General features: G+C 58.8%; 2 protein-coding genes across 12 annotated transcripts; both read left to right on the top strand.

Annotated features, from left to right (window-relative positions):
* The first annotated feature begins 62 nt into the window (after positions 1-62).
* Positions 63-12184, top strand: LOC130256447 (flavin-containing monooxygenase 5-like). Of its 9 annotated transcripts, none has more exons than XM_056498101.1 (9): positions 63-2067; positions 3335-3536; positions 8930-9118; positions 9195-9357; positions 10012-10154; positions 10379-10578; positions 10666-11012; positions 11373-11445; positions 11517-12184. In XM_056498101.1, exons 2-9 carry the CDS (start codon positions 3405-3407, stop codon positions 11872-11874), a joined length of 1605 nt encoding a protein of 534 aa, XP_056354076.1. In that variant the 5' UTR covers positions 63-2067; positions 3335-3404; the 3' UTR covers positions 11875-12184. The 9 variants fall into 9 exon arrangements, with proteins under 9 accessions (XP_056354076.1, XP_056354078.1, XP_056354074.1 ...); XM_056498103.1 differs by lacking the exons at positions 8930-9118; positions 9195-9357; positions 10012-10154; ... (2 more) ...; positions 11373-11445; positions 11517-12184 and adding exons at positions 3707-3895; positions 3972-4134; positions 4369-4511; ... (2 more) ...; positions 6003-6075; positions 6286-6983 and having other exon boundaries at positions 1801-2067; positions 3190-3536; XM_056498099.1 differs by lacking the exons at positions 8930-9118; positions 9195-9357; positions 10012-10154; ... (1 more) ...; positions 10666-11012; positions 11373-11445 and adding exons at positions 3707-3895; positions 3972-4134; positions 4369-4511; ... (1 more) ...; positions 5343-5692; positions 6003-6075 and having other exon boundaries at positions 1870-2067; positions 11517-11889.
* Positions 12185-12334: 150 nt separating this feature from the next.
* On the top strand, positions 12335-20456 carry PRKAB2 (protein kinase AMP-activated non-catalytic subunit beta 2). Of its 3 annotated transcripts, none has more exons than XM_056498096.1 (8): positions 12335-12405; positions 15491-15668; positions 15901-16067; positions 16792-16885; positions 17428-17542; positions 18704-18837; positions 19136-19204; positions 19551-20456. In XM_056498096.1, the coding sequence occupies exons 2-8, from the start codon at positions 15507-15509 to the stop codon at positions 19626-19628; spliced, it is 819 nt and encodes a 272-aa protein (XP_056354071.1). In that variant the 5' UTR covers positions 12335-12405; positions 15491-15506; the 3' UTR covers positions 19629-20456. The 3 variants fall into 3 exon arrangements, with proteins under 3 accessions (XP_056354071.1, XP_056354070.1, XP_056354072.1); XM_056498095.1 differs by having other exon boundaries at positions 12336-12405; positions 17428-17548; XM_056498097.1 differs by lacking the exons at positions 12335-12405; positions 19551-20456 and adding an exon at positions 17730-17826 and having other exon boundaries at positions 15418-15668; positions 17428-17548; positions 19136-19210.
* Positions 20457-20555: the final 99 nt, after the last annotated feature.

Below are 20555 nucleotides of genomic sequence, written 5' to 3'. Positions count from 1 at the left end.
GGGACCCCTGGGGGTCTCTCCTCAGGGTGGTTATACAGAGCTTTGCCTCCCTAAGCAATCTTTTCCATATTGTTCCTAATTTAAGTGCTGCACTAAGGCTAGATGTGGAGCACATGGCTCCCAGAGCCATGGAGCAAGGATAGTGGCACTGAAGGCTTGGTCATCCAGTGGGCAACAAGGGAAGCAGCTCCCAGCAGCAGCCAGATGCTGAAGTTCTTGTCCAGAGTTTCCCAGTTCCTTTTTCCCTCCACAGGGTTTTCAGTTTCTCAGGGGGTACAACACATTCACAGCAATTCCTGATCAACAGCATATTCCAGGCTGCAGAGGGAGTCCTGCAGAGCCAGCCCAGAAATACACCCAGCCCCAGGTCAGCCCAGAAATACAGCCAGCCCCTGACCTGAGCCCAGAAATACACCCAGCCCCAGGTCAGCCCAGAAATACAGCCAGCCCCTGACCTGAGCCCAGAAATACACCCAGCCCCAGGTCAGCCCAGAAATACAGCCAGCCCCAGGTCTGAGCCCAGAAATACACCCAGCCCCAAGTCAGAACCTTGCTTGCACCTCCTGCAGCAAGGGGCCCTGGCTCTGCCAACCACCACCACAGCTCTCTGTGCCCCAGGCAGGCTGGCTTTCCTCCCCTGGCACCACTGGCAGCCTGTTTTCCACAGAGGACTGCTGGTCCTTTGCAGGAGGGGACCACAAGGAGCCTGGTCTCCTTAATAATGAGCTGGGGCTGAGACTGAGCCAGAAAATCACAGAACGCTCTTCATGAGGGACTACAGCCAAGGAGGGAGTGAGGGCTCTAGACTTAGCTCTGATAATCAGCTTAAACAGTGCTCCTGGCATGTGGGGAGAGGGATTGGGCCCAGGTGAGGCTCTTAGTGGTCACTGAGGTCTATTAGTGCACTCAGGCCCTGGAAAACACCAATTAAGTCGTATTAGGACCAGGCAGTGTTTAAGTGTGTTATTCTCCTGGGTAGAGCTTGTAGGAGTAGTCTGATGGCTGCTGGTATGAGCACCCTGTCACTGCCAGTTGTACAGGGGCTGAAATGGAGGTGCTTGACATGACAGGATTCCTCTGGAGCTGAGCCCTGGGTTGGTGCTGCAACCGAAAAATAATCCCCTGGGTTGCACTGCATGCCTGGCAGCCAGCTGGGCTAGTCTGGCATTTGCACAGCAGCACCAGGACACTCCAGCCGGCAGAGACCAGACCTGTAGTGGCTGTGGGAGCACAGGCAGGTGGCACACTCTGGCTGGACAGGGCTTGTGCTGTGCCAAAACATCTTTGCTCTACCTTCTCCAAAACTCAGCGTCTTTCTGTTCTTAGAGCTGTTGGGGTCTTCCTCTCTACATCATGGAGGTTACAGCAGCAACTTGTTTATGTGTGTGCAAAAGAACTGCTCCTGATTCACTTGCATGATGCTCCACAAGGTCCTGGTAGCACCCACCAACAGCACTGCACAGCCCTGCTGGCTCACAGGCTGCCTGGCAACCCTCACACCTTTTCAAAACTCCACCAGAGACCTTTGCTCTCCTTTTGTGCTTGTCACTTGTCACTGCTCCTTCAAGCATGGGTGCAACCCAGTAATAGGACAGAAGAGCTTTCTGCTCCACTTGTCCCATGGCATTTGTGCCCACTGTGGAATCCCAGAGCAGACACCACAGCAGACACTGCTGCACACACTCTACATCCCGGGTGCTTGCCAGGTGTGGGGAACTCTGAATTTCCACATATATCAACCAACCAAATACCAACCTAGTCCAAAATGTCATGGCATGACCCTGGTGCCCAACAGAACAGTTTGTCTGTACTGTGTCCAACTACAGGGGGGTAAAGTCCAGGGCTGTGCAGCGTCCTATAGGGAGAAGGGCAAATTCAGAGGGCAACCTGCACAGAGGTTCCATAGCACAGCAGAACGGTGGAGAGCTCAGAGGTCCCCTGTACCTGTTGCCATCGGGTAGTCTGTGCAGAGCTTGCAAAAGAGCCAGAAGCCAGCTGACAGCGGAACAGGAAGAGTAGCACTGCCAGTGCTGCCACCTCTCCATTCCTGTGCTGATCCCTTGCTTGGTAAGATGCTTTTGATGTTTTTGACTGTGGGTTGGCAGCTCAGCACCTCTGCCCCAGGCAGAGATCAGCCCTTGCCAACAGCAAGGGACAGAAAGAGCTTTATTGAGGTTACTGCAAACATACTGTGGGTTTTAGAAGATTAAAACTACTTCAGCTGCAGAGCTTGGCCCCTCTGCCTTGCTCAGCTCTACAGGAAAGTTCTCTGCATAGGAAAGCAAATTTCCCCTGCAGGTCTCAGGGGCTGTCTGGCTGCGATTGTGCCAGGAGCCAGCAGCGAGTTTGGATCCACCTGCTCTGTGCCTCTTGTGAGGGACAACCTTGTCTTTACTGATCCCACCAGGGACACCCCAGCAGCGTGGTGCTCCTCGCACCGGGGTTCCACTGGCCCCAAGTATTTTGTTTATTCAGGAGTGAGCCGTGGCTATAGGGACACTGCGCCGACAAGCCCAGCCCAGGGGCACAGGCGATGCGGGCGACACAGATCCGTGTGTCCCCCGCCTACCAGAATTACCGGGCGTGGGTTGATCCTGATAATCCTACGGTAAAAGTTCAGGGCAGCGTTTGTTTACCAAGCACGCAACCACGAGGAGCGGCTGCGTGTCCCTGTCCCTGTCCGTGTCCCTGTCCGAGTTCCCGCGAAGCGCCGGCGATGGCTCCGAGGCCGGGAGCCGGCCGGGTCCTGCCTTCCTTTCCCCTCCTGCCGGGAGCCAGCCTCCTTCTCTGGGCTTCCTTTCCCCTCCTGCAGGGACGCAGCCGGCTCCGAGCTTCCCTTTCCCCTCCTGCCGGGAGCCAGCCGGCTCCGGGCTTCCTTTCCTCGCCTGTGGGAGGAGTGACGGAGGGGCCGCCCCGCTCCCGGACGCCGAGCGCCATAAAGCCAGGCCGCCCTGCGGCCTCACGGCTCGGGGCAGCCCGAGACCCTCGCCCGGCTCCGTGCCTGCCGCCAGCCTTCCCCGGGCTGCTCATCCCGCGGCCGCAGGTCGGTGAAGGGTGTCCCCCAAGCTGCCACCGTGACAGCACAGCAGGAGGGGAAGGGAGAGGACACAGGGCAGGCGGAGGGGCTGTCACTCACCTGGGAGGGAGCCGCGGGTCCTGAAGCTCCCTAATTGTAGGATTTCTCCTCAGGTCAGCCGGAGGCAGCATATCACAGTAGTGTAAACCCCAGCACTGGCCAGGTCCACACCTGAGAGGGGACAGCAGCGGCTTTGCAACCCCAGACAAACTTCTGAGGGGCTGTCTCTCTTACTTGAGACCTGTTTGCACACCCCAGGCTGCTCAGCCCCGCTGTCCCACGCTGTCCCACGCTGTCCCCAGGCAGAGAGCCCGTGGTGGAGCGCAGCATGGCAAAGAAGGTGGCCATCATCGGCGGGGGCAGCAGCGGGCTGTGCGCCATCAAAGCCTGCCTGCAGGAGGGGCTGGAGCCCGTCTGCTTCGAGAGGACCGGCGACATCGGAGGCCTCTGGAGGTTTGAGGTAAACCCTGCTGGCCACGTGTTCTGCTTGGGGTCAGCACGGTGACCCTCGGTGGTGGCTGGTGGCCGCAGTGGGATCCTCTGGGTGAGACTGAGGGTAGGGGCTCCATGAAAAAGAGCAGCTTATCAGCCCCAGCCATCCTTCCCCATGTCTGTGCGCCGCTCCCACAGGAGCGTCCTGAGGACGGCCGTGCCAGCATCTACCGCTCCGTCATCATCAACACCTCCAAGGAGATGATGTGCTTCAGCGACTTCCCCATCCCCGACGACTTCCCCAACTACATGCACAACTCCAAGATCATGGAATACTTCCGCATGTACGCCCGGCGCTTCGACCTGCTGCGCCACATCCGCTTCAGGGTGAGCGCTGGGGCGCGAGGGGCGGTGGCAGCGGGAGCGGGGGCACGGCGTGCCTGACAGCTCCCCCTGCGCCCAGACCAGCGTGTGCCGCGTGTCCAAGCGCCCCGACTTCGCCAGCAGCGGCCAGTGGGAGGTGCTGACGGAGAGCGAGGGCAAGCGGGAGGCGGCCGTCTTCGACGCCGTGCTGGTGTGCAGCGGGCACCACACCGACGCGCATCTCCCGCTCAGCTCCTTCCCAGGTACTGCCTGGACACTGGCATGAGGGGACACTCTTGACAGCTAGTCCATGCCAGTTCCTATTATCCCTGCTGCTTTCCCTCCTGGCCCCATTTCCCTGCCTTGCTTTGAGTCCAGGAGTGCTCCTGTGCTCCCCAGGAGTAGCTTGGTGCGGAAAGGGAGTGTCTGCAGTCTTTAGGGGAGAGATCGTCCAGCCTGGCCCCAGGAAGCCAAGCATCCCTCCTCCTTGCTCACAGGAATTGAGAAGTTCAAGGGCCGCTACCTCCACAGCCGAGACTACAAGGATGCTCAGGCTTTCACAAACAAAAGGGTTGTAGTCATCGGGATCGGGAATTCGGGGTCAGACCTGGCTGTGGAGATCAGCCAAACGGCCCAGCAGGTAAGCAGGAGGAGGGTCCTGGTGGGAGGACAGCCCCTGTGGGACACTGTCAGCTGCACAGGGACATCAGGACCAAGGCTTGCACAGCTGCTGCTCTGTGCCAGCACTCGCTAGTTTGGCAATGCTGGCTTCTGCCAACCGCAGCTGCCAGGCAACTGAGACTTGGTCCCGCTCCCCTGCGAGATGCCAGTCACCAGCTCCTTCTGCCTTCTGGGTCTTTACCCAGTGCTTGGGCAGCAAAAAGCAGAGTGATCCCAGGGCAAGGACGTTCCCTGCAGGGCAGCCCTTCCAGGACCATCACTGCCTTCAGTGATGATCCTTCTTCCTTGTCTAGGTCTTCCTCAGCACCCGCCGGGGTGCGTGGATCCTCAACCGTGTTGGAGATCAGGGCTACCCCATCGACACCATCTTAACCACCCGCTTAAAGACATTCCTGCAGGAGCTGTTCAGCTCATCCATGGCATGTGACTACATGGAGAAGAAGCTGAATGCCAGGTTTGACCACTCACGTTACGGCCTGAAGCCGAAACACAGGTATCAGCAAACACTCCCCCTGCCCAGAAGGGATCGTCTGCCTCGCTCTGTGTGCTGCCCAGCTTGGCTGTTCCGTGCTCCCTGTGCTTGGACTGGGTTGTTCGTTTTGTTGTGCCCAGGCAAAGCTTGAGGAAGCCACCATTGCCCCTTCTAAGGATTCTTGGAGACAATAGTGCAGGGGCAGCTATGAGCATCCCTGGGGATGAGCATTCCTAGAGCAGGGAGCAGCAGCTGGAGCAGGACACAGAGCAGAAACACTCCCTTCCCAGTGCCCTAATGGCTCCTTGCACCTTCCAGGGTCCTTCACCAGCACCCGACCATCAACGATGACCTGCCCAACCGCATCATTTCGGGCAGGGTGCGGGTGAAGCCGAACGTCCAGGAGTTCACAGAGACATCTGCCATCTTTGAGGATGGCACCAGGGAAAACATCGATGCTGTGGTTTTTGCCACGGGATACAGCTTCTCCTTCCCCTTCCTTGAGGGCTGTGTGAAGGTGGTGGAGAACCAGATTCCCCTCTACAAATTCGTGTTTCCCCCTGATCTGGAGAAGCCAACGCTGGCTTTCATTGGCCTCGTCCAGCCCCTGGGTGCCATCATGCCCATCTCAGAGCTCCAGTGTCGCTGGGCCACCCGTGTCTTTAAAGGTAAGTCAGGCAAACCTGCCCTGTGGATGCAGCCCTGGAGTGAAGGCAGATGGTGCCCGGCCATGGTGAGAAGGCAGCAGCTAGTTGTGCCATCCTGGCCATGGTGATGGCATGGCTGCCTTGCAGCTGTCACAGTGAGATGGCCTCTTGTCTGAGAGCCATCCATGCCCTGAGCTTCATGGGCTGCTCCTTCCCATTCTGAGGCACTCAGACATGCCTCAGGTGCCAGACCACACACCCCAGCAGTGCTGGCAGAGGCACAGCACCCAGGCAGAGGCAGCACCACAGTGTTCTGTCTCATTCTCCCCAGGGCTGAACGAGCTGCCCCCACGGCATGACATGGAGGCTGACATTGAGCAGAAGAAAGAAGCGATGGCAAAGCGGTAAGATTCCTGTGGGAGCACTTTTGGCACAGCTGTTTATGGGCATTCCACCCTGTCCTAGGCATGTCCTGGCACATTTGTGTGTCAGCAGAGGGCAGGGATGTGGTTGGCCACCCTACCCACACTCCAGTCTGAACAATACCGCGTTCCTGGTGTGCAGGGCATCTGCCAGCTCTGCTTCCAGCACCTACCTGCCCTCCCTCCCTGCAGGTACGTGAAGAGCCAGCGGCACACCATCCAGGTGGATTACATCCCATACATGGACGAGCTCGCCTGCCAGCTGGGGGTGAAGCCCAGCCTGCTCACGCTGCTCCTCACGGACCCCAAGCTGGCGGTGGAGGTGGCTTTCGGTCCCTGCACGCCGTACCAGTACCGGCTGCGGGGCCCGGGCGCCTGGGCGGGTGCCAGGGAGGCCATCCTCACCCAGCAGCAGCGCATCCTCAAACCCCTGCAGACACGACACGTGGAAGAAAGCACCTTAGCCCCTGCCATGCCCCTCATCTTCAAGCTGGTCGGGGCTGTGGCCATCCTGGCAGCTGTTTTTGCTTACTTGTAGGTGCCCTGCAAGCACTGGAAGGGAGGCTTTGCTCTGTGCTGTGGGACTGGCTGGCCACCCCTGCCCCTTCCTCCTGCCTGGCACGGCCCAGCTGTGACCACACTGTGAGCTGGGGATGCACAGAACCTCCCCAGCTGCCAAAATAATGCTTGAACTTCTGCTCTGCACCTCCCCTTGGGGAGTGCCATTATGGACAGAGAAGGAAACCTGCTCACTGCAGGCTAAATTGCAGTCCCTCTCAGCCAGCGCTCTGGGCTTTTCTGTCCCCTCTAACCCAGCCGTGCCAATTTTGCCACACGCTCCCAGCAGCAAAGGCATAGCACACTTTCTAAATACATAAATGCATTAAACAGCCAAGTGTCTGTCCTGTTACTGACGCCATCAGCACCCTCCGTGTGCTGTGGGAATGCTCATGGGTTTGAGATCAGCCTTGTAGCACTGGCCCACTACAGATGGGCTGATGTACACACACGTTCCACAGCAAGACAGCCTCTCTCAGGCTGTGTGCCCCCACAGCAGGTCCTGGCTGTCCCATTGGCACAGCTCAGTGCTACCCTGGCCACCTGCACACAGCCCCTTCGGAAGGTGGCTGGGCGGGCTGGGGGACTCACAGTGGGTAGAGGATGGGGGTGCTGTCCATCACACGCCTAGGCTGTTCATGCTAGTCCCCCTCCCCATCCCATAGGTTTGTTTTCCACACCACAACCTGCTGAAATCTGAAGCACAGTCACATCTCTGTCCCCCCCAGGAAGTCCCAGGGCAATGTCGGCATCATTAAATGCTTACAGACCTCAATGTGCATCTTGCAGAGGGCAGGTGCAATCCAGGAGGTGTGGCAGGGTGGTGGAGGGAACCTGTAGATCATGTCTAGAAGAAACACCTCTTCTGACACCTCAGCCACCCACAGGAAGCACAGAGACAGTCACCCCTAAACTGAGCAGCACCGGGCAGCCTCCCTTAAGGGACACACCTGGCTCTGTAACTCCTGGCCACAGCTTGTCCAGCAGCCCTGCCACCACCACACGGGGGACATGGCTGCCAGCAGAGTAGCCATCATCGGTGCCGGTGCCTCTGGCCTGTGTGCCCTGAAATGCTGCCTGGATGAGGGGCTGGAGCCCACCTGCTTTGAGAGGAGCAAGGACATCGGGGGGCTCTGGCGGTACGAGGTAAGCCCCGTGCAGCCAGGCTGCTCCAAGCACGGCTTGGGATCGGTCACTGGCAGATACAGGCGCAGCATACCACAGCTCCTCTGCCTGGCATGCCTGCAGCAGGCAGCTTTCCAAGGAAAACCACAGCAAAGTAAAACTGATTCAGCAGCGTGGTGCCAGCTGGTGTGCCAGGCACATAGGACCCAGCTCCTGCTCACCAGCAACAGGATGAAGCCTCCCCAAGGACTTCACTCTATGGCTTGCTCCCCCAGCTTCCCATCCCTCCCTTCCCAGTCTCAACCACATCTTCCTCTGTTATTTTGCTCGTGGTCACTCACAGCCCTTTCCTACCTATCTTGTCCTACCTGACCTCATTGTCTGTCCCTGTCCCTGTCCCTGTCCCTGTCCTGCCCAGCCCTTTCCTGGAATCATGGTTGCTCGTCTTTCTGCTTCTGTGCCAGTCGCCCACACAGAGTCACCATGTGACTGTGTCTTGGCTCTCCAGCCTTGGTACAATCCTGGAGCTCATCTCTGCCCTCACCTAATAAGGCTGCTGACTTTTATCCCATAGACTCACCAACAAGATGACCAGTGTTCCCACCATGCCTTGATACATGTGTGGGAGAGCCCTGGGGGGACACAGGTGGCACCATGCCAGAGTGGGGTCTGGGGTGGATCTGTCACAGTCCGCTAGTTCTGCCTGTGATGGGTCAAGGACCGGCTTGGTGGAGCAGAACCAGAGCAGCAGCATCCAGTTGTCGAGGCACAGACATGGTAAGCAGGAGCAACCACTTAACAGGAAGCACTGGAGCTGCCTCCTCAACCGGTGAGACCTGCTGTGGCAGCCAGGGAAACGGCACCACAGGAGCTTTGGGAATGCACCACCTCATAGGGGCAAGGAGTGAAAGTGGGGAAACTAAGGCACAAGACCACCATGACCACTGTCACCACTGCATGGCTCCCACCAGTCCAGAGCTACATCCCTGTTTTTTGGGGTGCGGGATCTCAACCACAGGAGAGTGCTGGGTTCAGGGATGGGTGCTACAACAACCTGTGGCTTAACCCTGCACCCACAGCGAAGTGCCAGGCAGGGCAGGAAGGCTTTCCCATCCTTCCCCGGACAGCACTGAGCTGTGCGCCGCTCCCACAGGAGCGCCCCGAGGACGGCCGTGCCAGCATCTACCGCTCCGTCATCATCAACACCTCCAAGGAGATGATGTGCTTCAGCGACTTCCCCATCCCCGACGACTTCCCCAACTACATGCACAACTCCAAGATCATGGAATACTTCCGCATGTACGCCCGGCGCTTCGACCTGCTGCGCCACATCCGCTTCAGGGTGAGCGCTGGGGCGCGAGGGGCGGTGGCAGCGGGAGCGGGGGCACGGGGTGCCTGACAGCTCCCCCTGCGCCCAGACCAGCGTGTGCCGCGTGTCCAAGCGCCCCGACTTCGCCAGCAGCGGCCAGTGGGAGGTGCTGACGGAGAGCGAGGGCAAGCGGGAGGCGGCCGTCTTCGACGCCGTGCTGGTGTGCAGCGGGCACCACACCGACGCGCATCTCCCGCTCAGCTCCTTCCCAGGTACTGCCTGTGGGCTGCTCGCCTGCTCGCTGACATCCCTAAATGTCTTTGTCAGGTAGGATTCCACGAGTGTCCAAAGGACCCCTGCTGGCAGATGTCACCTCTGCCATGTGCCTCTCCCACCTGACACACGCTCCCTCTCCATGCTGCTGGCCAAGCGCCTGCTGGGCTCTCCAGCTCCTCACCGAGGCTGGAGAGCTCAGCACCGGTGGTGGTCTTGCCTCTGGGTGGCAGGAGAAAATGTCTGGAGAGCTTTCAGCTGTGGAGACCCTCTTTGTCTGGGGAACAGGCTGGAGCAGGCTGTCACCAGGGTCTGGTGAGATGGCACAGACCCTGATTGTTCCTCTACTGGCAATGCACGGCACCAGACGTGACCTGCAGCAGAATTTTGGGATGGAAGCATGGAATTCTCCAGTCCAAGCCCTGCTCCAAGCCAGGCTAATCTCAAAGCCAGAGCAGAATGCTCAGGGCTACACTGAGAATCTTCTACACTGGTAATGCCACCACCTGTCTGGGTATCATCGCAGGGCTGTGTAACTCCTGTTGGTCACACTGGTCCTAGCTTGTTCCCAAAACACACCAGCAGTCTGAACAGGGGGCAGCCACCCTCCTGCTCCACATACCAGCCCAGCATGGCTTCCCTCTCTCTTCCAGGGCTGGAGAAGTTTGAGGGCTGGTACCTGCACAGCCGGGACTACAAGAGCCCTCAGCCCTTTTTGGGAAAACAGGTGGTCGTGGTTGGCATTGGGAATTCAGGCATCGATATTGCAGTGGAGCTGAGCCACACAGCCAAGCAGGTGTGCTGGGAGAGCTCACGGGGATGGGACCTCAGAGGGCACTGATCATCCCCCCACCATCCCCTGTGGGCACCCCTCCCTCCAGCACCTGGCCACAAGTACCATGGGGGTGGCCATGGTGGTCCCAGCAGCTGTGCTGGATTCCCTGTCCCTGGAGCACAGCAGGGGCCCAGCCCAGGCTGAGGATGCTGCTGTGCCACCACCTCTCTTCACCTTCCTTCCAGGTTTTCCTCAGCACCAGGCGTGGGTCCTGGGTGATGCACCGGGTGGCCAAGAGCGGGTACCCCTTTGATTTCAGCTACATCAGCCGCTTCACGCAGCTCCTCCAGAACCTGCTGCCTCCAAACATCATCAGTTTCTTCCTGGAGCGGGAGCTGAACGCCCGCTTTGACCACACGCTCTACGGCCTAAAGCCCACGCACCGGTGAGCGCCCCAGCAGCTCCCAGGTACCTGCTGCAGCAATGCCCATCTCCCTGCAGGGCCTGAGTGAGGTCTGCCTGTGCCTTCCAGGATCCTTGACCAGCACCCGACCATCAACGATGACCTGCCCAACCGCATCATTTCGGGCAGGGTGCGGGTGAAGCCAAACGTCCAGGAGTTCACAGAGACATCTGCCATCTTTGAGGATGGCACCAGGGAAAACATCGATGCTGTGGTTTTTGCCACGGGATACAGCTTCTCCTTCCCCTTCCTTGACGACTTCAAGGTGGTGGAGAACCAGATTCCCCTCTACAAATTCGTGTTCCCCCCTGACCTGGAGAAGCCAACGCTGGCTTTCATCGGCTTCATCCAGCCCCTGGGTGCCATCATGCCCATCTCAGAGCTCCAGTGTCGCTGGGCCACCCGTGTCTTCAAAGGTAAGTCAGGGCAGTGTGGGGGATGCTCCCCCAGCCACGCCATGACTGAATTGTTGCTGGTGGCATCCCCTCATATGCTGCCTCTCCACACTCACCTTTTTATCCTCCTTTTGTTTCTTCATGAGGACAAAACCCCGCTTTGCATTTTTCTACAACTCTTGCACTGTTCTCTTGTGGGGGCCACTAACTGGCCCTGTTGCCTGCTGCCACATTGTCCCTCCCCTTTCCTGCTGTTACTTTCTTTGCCCATGTCTCACTTTGCTCCTGATGTGGTGGCACATCCCAAAAGCCCCACATGCAAACCGGCTGGGCAGCGGAGCCATCCAGCCCACCCTCCATGTCCATCCTCCTTTTGCGCAGGGCTGCAGGGCTTGCCGCCACCCGCCGACATGCTGGCTGAAATCACACAAACCAAGCAGAGAATGGCTGAGCGGTAAGGCCCGTGCACAGCACCGCCCTGCCACCCTCACCCCGGTGCCCTTTGTCAACCCCTCCTGCCCGCAGGTACGTGAAGAGCCAGCGGCACACCATCCAGGTGGATTACATCCCTTACATGGACGAGCTCGCCTGCCAGCTGGGGGTGAAGCCCAGCCTGCTCACGCTGCTCCTCACGGACCCCAAGCTGGCGGTGGAGGTGGCTTTCGGTCCCTGCACGCCGTACCAGTACCGGCTGCGGGGCCCGGGCGCCTGGGCGGGTGCCAGGGCCGCCATCCTCACCCAGCAGCAGCGTGTGGTGAGGGCCCTGCAGCCGCGGGCCCACGGCCGCCATGCCCGCTCCAGCGCCGCGCCCCACGCCCTCACGGTGCTCTTCAGCATCGCCATGATTGCGGCCACCCTCATCTACGTCTCGCTCTCTCCCTAGCCTAAAGGGAAGGAGACAGGCGGGTCCTGCCGGCAATCTGCTCCTTTTCCCTTAAGCTTGTGTCTGTGGTGTCCTGCTAGCTGTGCCGGAGCACGGAAGGAGTCGCTCCATGAAGGTGCACCCTGCTCCTTCAAGGCTGCGCCTTCCCGCTGTGCTCCCACCAAGTCTGCTCACGGGCTGCCCTGCGAACAGCTCCCGAGCTCTGTCTATGGGTTTGGTCACAGAGGTGGTGGGCAAACTGGGATCGTGCCCAAGCGAGGAAGAGGGCAATAAAGCAATAAAGCTTGTCTCCGTGCGACGGGGACCGGACACCACAGCGCCTGGCTGTGCCCATCTGTCAGGCCAAGCCCGGGAGCGCTGCCCGCGGCCGCCCGCAGCCAACATGGCGCTGCCCGGCGGCGGGGCCGCGGGCCGGGGGCGGGGCGGGAGCGCGGCGGGGGCGGCTCAGAGCGCCCCGCAGCGGCCGGCGGGGGGTGGCGCCATCTTGGACGGAGGCGGAGAGCGGGGCGGCGGCGGCGGCGGCGGCGGCAGGTGGGGTCGGGCCGGCCCGGGCCCGGGCACGGCGGGGCGGGTGTCACGGGTGGGTGTGTGGGTGGTGTGAGGGTGGCGGCTCCCCGGGAGGCAGTGGGTGAGGCGTGGCTGTGCGGTGTGGCGGTGTCCCGGAGCCCGCAGCGGTGCGGACCCCGTGTGGCAGCCCCTCGGGAGGCCCGGCTCCTGCCGGTGTGTCCCGCTCCTCCCCCGAGCCACGGCGGAGCCTCGAGTGCCCGTGGGCCGAGCCCGCCGTGACAGCCCCGCCGAGCAGAGCCCCAGCCCAGCCCAGCCCTGCCTGCTCGGAGGGAGATTTTCCGCCCCCGCTTTCCCAGCTCGTCCCCTTTACCTCACGGCAGCCTCAGGGCTCAGCTCTGGTTCCCGTCTCCGATCGGCTCACCCCAGCCCCGGGCGGTGTCAGCCCGGCGAGATGCTGGAGCCCATCCCTCCCTGAGAACCGGCTGGGAATGCCTGCCAGCGCTCCCAGTGCTGCACAGACCCCATCCTTCCCTCAAACCCGGCTGGGAATGCCTGCCAGCGCTCCCAGTGCTGCACAGACCCCATCCTTCCCTCAAACCCGGCTGGGAATGCCTGCCAGCGCTCCCAGTGCTGCACAGACCCCATCCCTCCCTCAGAACCGGCTGGGAATGCCTGCCAGCGCTCCCAGAGCTGCACAGACCCCATCCCTCCCTCAGAACCGGCTGGGAATGCCTGCCAGCGCTCCCAGTGCTGCTGCACAGACCCCATCCCTCCCTCAAACCCGGCTGGGAATGCCTGCCAGCGCTCCCAGTGCTGCACAGACCCCATCCCTCCCTCAAACCCGGCTGGGAATGCCTGCCAGCGCTCCCAGAGCTGCACAGACCCCATCCCTCCCTCAGAACCGGCTGGGAATGCCTGCCAGCGCTCCCAGTGCTGCACAGACCCCATCCCTCCCTCAGAACCGGCTGGGAATGCCTGCCAGCGCTCCCAGAGCTGCACAGACCCCATCCCTCCCTCAAACCCGGCTGGGAATGCCTGCCAGCGCTCCCAGTGCTGCACAGACCCCATCCCTCCCTTAAACCCGGCTGGGAATGCCTGCCAGCGCTCCCAGTGCTGCACAGACCCCATCCCTCCTGCACGAACCCCCTCGGGCTATCTGCCAGCGCTTCCCGGCGCGGTCACTGGCCGTGTGGGAGAGGCAGCGAGCTTGGCGCATCCCGGGGAGGGGAATGGGTGTAGTTCACTGGTCGTTTTCCGAGTGGGAAGGTGGGCTGGCTGGAACCGAAGAGCCTTAGTGATGGGGCAGGCAGGCACCCACCTTGCTGTGGGATGAGACTGGCAGGGGCTTGCTGCCAGACTGGGAGTGGATGTGCTGAGATGCTGTGAAGGTTTGCTGGGGCTCTGGTGCGGGCAGCATTTCTATCCTTGGCTTGGGTTTACCTGTGTGACACCATGAGGGTTTGAGCTGTAAAAGTTAATTCAGCAAAGCTGAGTAGTGCAGGCTGTCCTGGCACGGGCTGGGTGCCTGTGTGTGTGATGCAGGGGATTCAGATGGCACATGCCAGACAGGAGTCACTGCTTGGGATAAACCTCAGGGATTGTTTGGAGAGCGTGACCTATAAGGAACAGAAGGACTGGAATCCTTGTAGAGAGGAGAAACACCTTCAAACTTGGTAACACCTGCACATATCTCTCAAGTCTGTCCAGCTACAAGGGAAGCTCAGCCTTTCCCACCTTCCTCCCTGTAGATGAGAAGAAGGGAGCCTTAGTGGAGATACTGGAGAGGAAACTCCTCAGCAGCAGGTCTGGTGGTACAGGGGCAGTTTTTGTGAGGAGCTGTCTGAGCTGCTCAGAGCAGGTTGGGAAGAGGTCAGAGCAAGAGGTGTAGCTCATCTGACCTGGATCTTCAGGTATATTTTATCTGCACTGAAGGGCGTGGGGCTATGGATTAGCTGCCCACTTGAGCTGCCTTTTAGCCCTCAAGGTTTAAGAAATACCGTAGTAATTGCTCCATAATGTTCTAAAGCCTGGCTTTGGCTGGCAGCCTGGCTTGGCACCCTTAGTATAACTTGATCTTTTAAATAGACCTCCAAATGTCACAAGTGAGCACATGAAGCAAGGCTGGCTGTCCCCTAGCTTGCTCTGCAGTGCTAAAAGCTGCAAAATTAGCCTGGAAGTGGGCAAGAACCCCAGTCCATCTCAGCCCCTGGAAAGAGAGTAAGGCCTGAAGAGTCCTGTGTAGCTTGCAGTGGCTTTGTTGTTTATCCTAAAAGATGTGTAATTGTTCATGGCTCAGTCAGTTCTGAGCTGGATGAGACTGGGGTTGGTGGCCCATCTCCAGCTGCAGAGGGACACTGAGGTGGCCAGGGCTGCCCTTCCCTCACCGTGTCCCTCCAGACAGCCAGGCAGGTGCTGGCTAGGTCACAACAAATGGTCCTGCTCTCTGTGCTGTGCTGTGCTGCAGCTGACACGGTGACTTGCCTGGTGAATCATAAGTGAATGCTGCTGAGAGCTGAGCTTTTTGCAGACACCACAGCATTAGCCCCACTCCTTGGACAAGCTCCAGCCTGGGCGATTCCATTCGGACACTTTAAATGCTCCCTGTCGCCTTTGCAGGCACAAGGCTCTGCTCTTCTGCCTGCGAGCTCTTGGAGACTGGCTGGGGACTGTAAAACAGCTGCTACTTTCACTCCCTGGCTGTTTTCTTGCTGGATGCCGGGGGTTGTCTGTGGAGCCTGACTGCAGGACTGTGAAAGAGGCTCTGTTGATTTGCCAATAAAGGTTGGCTTTATTTTTCCCATCAGCTCTACTCTGTTGGCTGCCTGAGGTTGATGTGGGACACAGGTGAAGTTGTGTTGGTTTTGGAGTCTTAACAATTACCAGCTTAACTAGAGTGATGGTTCTTAAGGCTATAATTAGGTCAAGCTGTCTTGTTTGTTGAATTCCCATTCAGCTCCCAAACTTGGTAGTAGAAATGAACTCGGGGCCTGTTTTAGGATTGCTGTTCATCTCCACTGGCAGAAAACAGTTGGGAGAGGGCTCTTGTGCTCCTCTCCGTGCTGCCAGAGCCCATGGGCAAAGGCAGAGCGCTGTTGTGTGTCCCTGGCAGGGGCTGCTGAGCTGCCATGGGGAACACCACGAGCGAGCGTGTGTCTGGGGAGCGCCATGGCTCCAAGTCCCACCGCTCCGACGGCTCCGGTGCCGCCCACCCCGCCAAGGAGCACCCGCACAAGATCATGGTGGGCAGCACCGACGACCCCAGCGTTTTCAGCTCCCACGACTCCAAGGTAAGGGCTGGCTGCTCCCTTCCCTGCCTGCCCTCCAGAGCTTCAGCACATTGCTTGTGTGGGGCTGCATCCCCAGCCATGGGGAGCTGGGAGGCTGGAGGAGCTCTGTGGTGCTCCTGTGGGCTGTGTGCAGGTGGGCTAGTAGAGAACCTTTAAGTGTTCTTAAGCTGTGTGAATGTGTTCACTGCTGTCTCTGTGTCTCAGTCACATCCCTGTGGTTTTCTTTGCCCAGATTCCTGGGGACAAGGAGTTTGTGTCATGGCAGCCAGATCTGGAGGAGTCAGTGAAACCATCCCAGCAAGCTCGTCCGACTGTCATACGCTGGGCTGATGGAGGCAAGGAGGTCTTCATCTCCGGATCCTTCAACAACTGGAGCACCAAGATCCCACTCATCAAGAGGTAGCCAGTCCCTCAAGTCACTTACTCTGTGTTCATGTCTGCTCCAGTGCAGAGGACGTTTTCCTTTGCTCTTTTGGCTTTTCTCTGAGACTAATACGCAGTCAGCTCCTTCCCTGCGTGGTGCTGCAGGGACAGTGGAAAGTTGTGAAACAGAGACAGGACAGGATGGGCCACTTTGCTTGCCCAGTTGGATGCCACACAGCAGCCAGTGCTGGCAGCAGAGCCCTGCCCAGGTATGCAGCAGTCCTCTGGAAGCTGTCAGCTCTTCCCTTTGCTGCAGCATTACCCCATGCCTAGTTGTATTGCTGCCAGTGGGTATTAGTTGTTGTCCCTCACGTATCTTCCTGCCCTAATGATGTCCTTGCTGTTCTGCAACACATCTGTGACTTACATGGAAGCTCATGGAGGACTCTAGCATTTAATCTGGAATGAGTTTATCTCAATTTCAGACTTGACATACAGAGCTGTCCCACTTGCTCCTGTCCTGCTGTGCCAGCACAGAGCAGGAGCTTTGCCCCCTCGTTCTTCTTAGCCGGTCTTGCACAGGGTATCTGTCACATCCACTTTCTCATGCCTTGGGTCACTGATGATGAGCAAGCCTAACCCTGCAGGAAGGTGTTGGGGTAGAGGGGCTGGGCAGTGCTGATTCCTGGGGCCCCATGGAGGAGCAGCATTCAGAGCATCAACAGGGTGATGCTGTTGCATATCTGTTCTCTCTGCACAGCCACAATGACTTCGTTGCTATCCTGGACCTTCCAGAAGGAGAGCACCAGTACAAATTTTTTGTGGATGGCCAGTGGGTCCATGATCCATCTGAGGTAATTCTCCAGGCTTTATCCCTGCAGATCTTCTTCAGGGAACTAGACAGGATGTAACTGCAGCAGAGGGGGAACAAGGAGAGCGGAGATTGTCTCCTGAAACCAAAGGCCCCTGAGTCATTTCAGAGGCTGGTTCCTCTGGACTTAGTCATGCTTTATGAGGAAGTATTGGGAAAAGGTAGGGAAATGGCAGAAGGCCCTCAAGACCCACTGAGAATCGGCATGGAAAGATGGGCCATGAGGTCAGCACTCACAGGTTCTCCTCCAAACTGAATCATGCAGGAGCAGCATGGGAAGGACAGCACACCTACCCACGGGCATGTACCAGGATGGAGGATGGAAATGGCAACTGATGTAGGAGCTTGTGATAAAGGAAAATCCTCCCAGGGTAAACAGCAGAGATCTACAAGTGTAGGGCAGAGAGGGACACCAGCCACCTGTGGTTGGAGCAAAGACAGCTCGGGCTGGGAGGATCTAGGAAGCATTGAATGTGCCTCAGTTGGAGGTGAACACGGGAAGATTCTCACCCCAGTTCTTTGCAGCCTGTGGTTACCAGCCAGATGGGGACGATAAACAACCTCATCCACGTCAAGAAGTCTGACTTTGAGGTGTTTGATGCATTGAAGGTGGATTCCCTGGAAAGCTCAGAAACCTCAGGTCGGGGTGAGTTTTGTGGCATTACAGCTTTGCATGTGCTGTTCTCCACCTCCTCTGCTCTGGGTGCACAGACCCCCTGGGCAGAGGTGTGGGGATGAGTAGTATTGGGCAGCATGTCCTGCCCAGCCCACAGCTGAGGCCTTTTCCCTCTGGAGGGGCTGTGTTGGTGTAACTTATTCTGTGCTAGCACCATCCCAGAGCAGAGCTGCTGCCTGTGCCTGGCTGAGAGAGCCATTTCGGACTGGGGAATACCAGGAACATCAGCCCTTTCTGTCTGGTCAACTGTAAGTCATCTGATCCGGGGTACAAGCTAGGTGATAGCAGGATCCAGTTTATTTTCAGCAGCTACTCTTGGTTTTCACGCCAAGGTAATTTGTACCAGTGCTAGCACACTGCAAACCTCCCTGTCTGCTTGTGTTACAGCAGCAGGTTAGGTTACCACGCAGGCACTGCTGGTGCTGGCTCAGTGAGAAATGCTGGCAGGAAGCTGAGTCGTGTGTCTGTCCCTGGTACATCTCAGCCCCATCTCAGATACAGCTCAGCTCCATGTCCTTTCCCAGCCTGGGCAAGAGACACTGCTGGAGAGAAGCCAGCAAGCAGCAGCAGCCCAAGGAGAGGGAGCCCTTCTGGAGTCTGGCTGTTCCCAAATGTTCAGATCAGTAGCTGGGAGATGCAGCCAGTCCAGCTTTCAGTGACCACAAGCTCCTGAGGTCCCTCCTGTGTTTGGAAGAGCTGTTCAGTGTACAGTTCCTGTTTGCTTTCCCTGGACCTCCTCATCAGGCAGCACCTAGAGCAACCTGCTTCCCTGTGTCCCTGCTGCTGAGGGCACAGCTCTGGAGCAAGCCAGCTGCTTCCTGCAGGGAGAGGGACCTGCCTGTGCTGCGAGCTTGAGGGGTCTTGTGATGGGTAGCATGGGGTGTTTGTTGTGCCAGTGCATGTATCAGCTTTACAGACCTGCTTGGAATTGCTGTGGGCTCTCCAAGCTGTGTTTTCTGCTGTGAAAAGGCTGAGCTGTTGCTATAGAATACATCCCTGCCTGTGGCTTGTGGAGGATGTTTGTGCTTGAAAGACTTGCTGAATCCTTCTCATCTTCTTAGGAGCTGCTCTGTGCTCGTCCATCCTGCTTCAGTCATTTCATGCCTCTGCCTTTGTCTTCTCTAGATTTGTCCAGCTCCCCACCGGGACCTTATGGCCAAGAGATGTATGTATACCGGCCCGAGGAGCGCTTCAAATCCCCACCCATCCTTCCACCTCACCTCCTCCAGGTCATCCTCAACAAGGACACCAATATCTCGGTGTGTACCAGCATACTGCCACAGAGAGAGCCACACTGGGGTCAGAAAGGGAGTCCTGTCTGCAGGGAGCCTGGGCTCCGCTTGGCTGGGGTCTAGCCCTTGGCATTTCCTAGGAAAAGCATCACTTTTCCCATTTACCACACTGATTTGGCCTCCTGGTGCTTAGCTGAGCTCTGTTCTGTTCAGAACAGCCAGAGGCAGTGGCAGCTCCAGCTGCCCGAGACAGCAGCTCCGTGTGCTGGCAGGGGCTGGGGGATCAGGGCTCTGCTGTTCCCCTGTGACACTCCTCTCCTCCTAGTGTGACCCAGCACTGCTGCCTGAGCCCAACCACGTCATGCTCAATCACCTCTACGCACTCTCCATCAAGGTAAGCACAGGTCTTGTGAGACTGCAGGTGAGGAGCTGCTGTGGCTCCCAGGAGCCTGCAGGGCCTGCAGGGAGCAGAACCTGCTCAGCTGGGGTGTGGAGACGGGACCTGGCTGCCTGGTGAGGTGTGGCAGGCACAGAGGGTGTGACTTCCTGACAGTTCCCTTCAGCTGCCTCCCTGCCGCGTGGAGGAGCCAAGCACCTGTCAGACCCTGCCCTTGCTCTGCCCCATGCCCTGTTGTGTGTTGGGCTGGCTGTGGGACTGGGGACAGCAGGGACAGGCTGGGGCAGGTCCCTGAGCCCCAGGGGTGCCCTGGCCCCACGTGCTGACGCTGTGCCTCCCGCAGGACGGCGTGATGGTGCTCAGTGCCACGCACCGCTACAAGAAGAAGTACGTCACCACGCTGCTGTACAAGCCCATCTGAGCCAGGGCCTCACACACTCCCCACGCAGGACACGCCGCTTGTCTGCACACGCTGGGCCACGGGACTGTGTGGCAACTGGCCACTGGCTCCAGCCTCCAACCCGGCAGGGACACAGGCCCCAGCAACAAGCTCAGGGCCGCTGGGGCCTGTGACGCTGTCCCATCCTACTGGCGTGGTTTAGCCCTTGGTTTCCACCCACCTGCAGCTTCCCTTGGCTTCTGTGAGTCTCTGGGACCACTTTGCTGCTCACCAGAACAGCCCCTCCTCACGCCCAACACGGAAAGGGCTTCACCCTGACTGTCTTCTCCAGCCTGCAAGGGCCTCAAGGTGGTCCTGGCACTGCATCTGCTCCAGGCTCCAGGAACACATCCTGTCCTTCTGAAGGTTGCACTGCTGCCCTGGTGACGAGTCTCCAAGGCCACTTTGTCTGCTAGGGGCTCTGACACTCCAGCCTAGCATCTGCCCCTGTCCCACAGCCCTGCCTGTGGGGCTGCCCCCAGCTTTGAGGGGGGCTCTGCAGCCCCAGCCCTCTGCGAGGTTCAGCATCGAGCCAGCATGATGGACGGTACTGCTGGACACAGCCACTCTTACCTGCTGCTGTGAGAGCACCACAAGGACTGCATCACCCTGTCCCCAACATCAGCTACTTCTGTGGGACACAGCTGACTTTGTCACAGCCAGAGGGGCACCAGGCCATGCCCATGCTGGAGGGGCCTGGGAAGAGCAAAGTCGGGCAGGCACTCCAGGACCCCAGCTGCACTGCCTGCTGCCACAGCAGTGCCAGGGGACAGGGGTTCTCTATTTATTACAGTATTTATTGTTCTCGGTGCTTCTTGCCTGGTGTTGCAGAAGGGGTCTAGAACAGTGAGAGGAGGAAAGGGAGCACCCAGGGTGGCACAGAGCTGCCCTTGCCTTGTTAGGGTAGGG

Source organism: Oenanthe melanoleuca, chromosome 8 (genome assembly GCF_029582105.1).
Source record: "Oenanthe melanoleuca isolate GR-GAL-2019-014 chromosome 8, OMel1.0, whole genome shotgun sequence".
NCBI classification, from domain to species: domain Eukaryota; kingdom Metazoa; phylum Chordata; class Aves; order Passeriformes; family Muscicapidae; genus Oenanthe; species Oenanthe melanoleuca.
This window is presented reverse-complemented; position numbering and strand designations above follow the sequence as displayed.